Source organism: Habropoda laboriosa, unplaced genomic scaffold (genome assembly GCF_001263275.1).
Source record: "Habropoda laboriosa isolate 0110345459 unplaced genomic scaffold, ASM126327v1 scaffold5, whole genome shotgun sequence".
Taxonomy (NCBI): Eukaryota; Metazoa; Arthropoda; class Insecta; order Hymenoptera; family Apidae; genus Habropoda; species Habropoda laboriosa.
The window spans coordinates 3,161,747-3,164,557 of record NW_017100161.1 but is presented as its reverse complement, the minus strand read 5'-3'; the positions used below and the strand labels follow the sequence as shown (position 1 = coordinate 3,164,557).

General features: G+C 44.2%; 1 protein-coding gene across 1 annotated transcript in view; it reads right to left on the bottom strand.

Moving 5' to 3' along the window:
• LOC108577576 (zinc finger protein 100-like) overlaps nucleotides 1-292 on the bottom strand; it is a 4,880-nt gene extending 4,588 nt beyond the window's left edge. Inside the window, exon 1 of the mRNA XM_017940762.1 lies at nucleotides 167-292. Within this exon, the coding sequence (XP_017796251.1) occupies nucleotides 167-292 (126 nt within the window). The remainder of the gene's footprint in view (nucleotides 1-166) is intronic.
• Between the last annotated feature and the right edge of the window lie 2,519 nt (nucleotides 293-2,811).

Here is a 2,811-nt window from a genome sequence, read left to right as displayed (position 1 = left end):
GCTTTTATATAATCAATTATGCAATTAGCAGATCGCGAGCAGATTTTACGACGAAATAATTAGGCGGCCGTTGATTACAAGGATATTTTAGCCGGCTGTTTTTATAGCTGGTTGCGCGCTATCATAACCTAATCACGGTGCCTCTTTCACGCCGGCCAGAACCTACTTCTTTGCACCGTTCGCAACGCTTCTGCGTTCCTATTATCTTCACCTCGCCGTTCCCTTCGTTTTCCGCGTTATCCTTCTCGGTCTGATAGCAGCTCTGGGTCGCGGAATCCCTGTCCTCCGGCATTTTCCGTCCACGCTTGCGGGAAAATATGAATGTTGCGGCAGAAGGCGGGAACGTGCGGTAATCGAGAAACAACGAAACAGCGAGGTTAGTGTTTCTCGCGAAGTTGCTCGCGTATCAGAATTTTGTCACTCGTGACGGACACCTGATTTATCGTAAAAATTCTCGCATCCGTTGATCAGTGTAATAAAGCTGTTTACGATCCTGACGTTAACTCTTGAAAATGTAATACAAAGAAACGCGAATCCATCAAAATTCCTTCTCTTAATTGATTCACTATTCTATCTTGAAAGCGTTTACGCAAACAGAGGCGTGGCCGTGATATTCCATAAATCTCCGCGTTCCTTCATTACCCCGGAAGTCATCAAGCTGTAGCGAGCAGAATTTTCAACAATACACAGTACTTTCTGAACCTATCTCTCTTTTTTTTTCGCTACTCTGATTTTTCTTTCTCTCATTCTCTATATGCTCTCTTTTCCTTTCTGTCTCTCCCTGTCTCTCCCTGTCTCTCCCTCTCTCTTCTCTCATTCTCTCTGTCTCTCCTCTCTTCTCTCGTTCCCTCTGTCTCTCCCTGCTCTCATTCTCTCAGTCTCTCCCTCTCTCTTCTCCCTCATCTCGCATCCTCTCGAACCACGGCGGAATAATCTAACCGTCCACGTTTAGCTTTCGTACGACTCGCGTGGTAAAGGCAAGAGATTCGTACGTACGCATGCACGGTGGTTGGTTTCGCGCGTCTGGGATCTAGGTTCCATCGGCTGGCATCGATGTTTGTTTTTTAATGTAGTCGCGACGCCTGGTCTTAATTAAGACGATCAGCGCGATCCCGGTGAATCGCGTGTAAAGTATTTGTATCCCTTAATTACGAGACTTGTTAGCGGGGGCGGCGTACGGATACTTTATTGCCCCGTAAAAGGCAAATAAAAGCTACAATGAGACTTAACTACGCTGGTAAACCGAGGAAGCTTAAGCTAATACAAGTAATTAGCGTGGAGTGACGTGGCCGCGGTTTCAGTGTACTAATCAGAGCGCTGCGAAAGATGCATAACGCAGTTTTACTCTACACACACACGCGCGCGCACACCTCTGATATCATACACACCTCTGCTTTACACCTGTACGTGCACATAATTGTTTCGCGTGTTCCCCAGTGTGGCCAAAAGTGCGCCGCGCTCGCTCGTCTGTAAACTCATAAATAATTATCTCGATATTCGTGAAACGATCTAGACCAGACACGAACAGTCTAATTAATTAGAATATAACAACACGGTGTTATAGAGTTCACGGTGAGCTCGCGATGGAATATAGCGGTAAAGTAATTCCAAACTAATTCTTCCCCTCCATCCCTCTCTATCTTTATTCAAAGATGACATACTGCTTCGGAACAAGTATCCTCGATCTGAGAAAAAAATCTTCACCTCCCATTACAGCCCGATAAATATTAAGAAGACCTGAGTCATTTCGTATTTGCAATTAACAAGTATTCCACGAATGCAACAATCTTCCATGCTTTATCCGCCTGGTAATCTCTTGTACAAACACACGTTTATCACTAACGATAGTGGTAACAGATAACGATGCTTTAACGATATGTCGACTACTTAGGGACTCGATCGAAGTTATTACTTCAATTAAGATTCACCCTACTAGAACTCGTCTTCTGTGGAACAATCTTATCTCGAGAACGTTCCAGGAACTCTAACCCTTTCTCTTGGTAACCATAGGGTCGCGAGTTCAGTCTGAAGTTCACTATGGAAACGAACGTCTAATTGTGAAAAGAAGGAAAAAAGAAGAACCTTGGGAATCGATCTTCCTCCACTGGGCGGAGTGTGTAGAAACTCTTTTGCAAATGCATTCTTGTTGCGTAGCTGTGCAAAAAAAAAAGAAGAAGAAGAAGCTACTGGTAGATTTCAATCGAGCAGAGAAGAAGCTACATCATCGTAACGTTCTCGACCACCATCGACGCGACCGTGGCCCGCGGAAGTTTCAGTGGAAACCCTTTAGCAGCGGTCAGACGTATCGTTCGCTCGAAGGTGCTTTGAACTCGGTTAGGATTTTTTTAGAGAAACGAAATTTCGTGCATAGTTTAGGTAGACTGGTATGCAAACGTCGCGGGTTTTCCTTCGTTCTCATGCGATATTAAAAAGGGATCGGTTAATTGAGACTATGCCGACGCGACGGGGGCTTCTTAATTAAGGAAATTTCAGATTCCCAGCTTTTGATTTGTTCCCCCATTCAGGATCGCTCTGCAATCACGTTTGTGTAATTAGACAATGTTGCTTCCTCTTCGGCGGAAGGAATAGCGGCGAATGATTGATCGGGATTCGTCTGTTAATGGGGAATTGAGGGGCGAGTTAATTGTGGTGAATTGTAATGCGTTTGGTAGTGGTATTCTCTATTTCTCTCAATCTTCTTCTATGGAGATTTCAGAGTATATGAAATATTTGGAATCTTTGTGAGTTTGGCGAGTTAAAGGGAGAGAAGATCGATCAATTTTGCAAGCAAATTGATCAGACTCTGATATA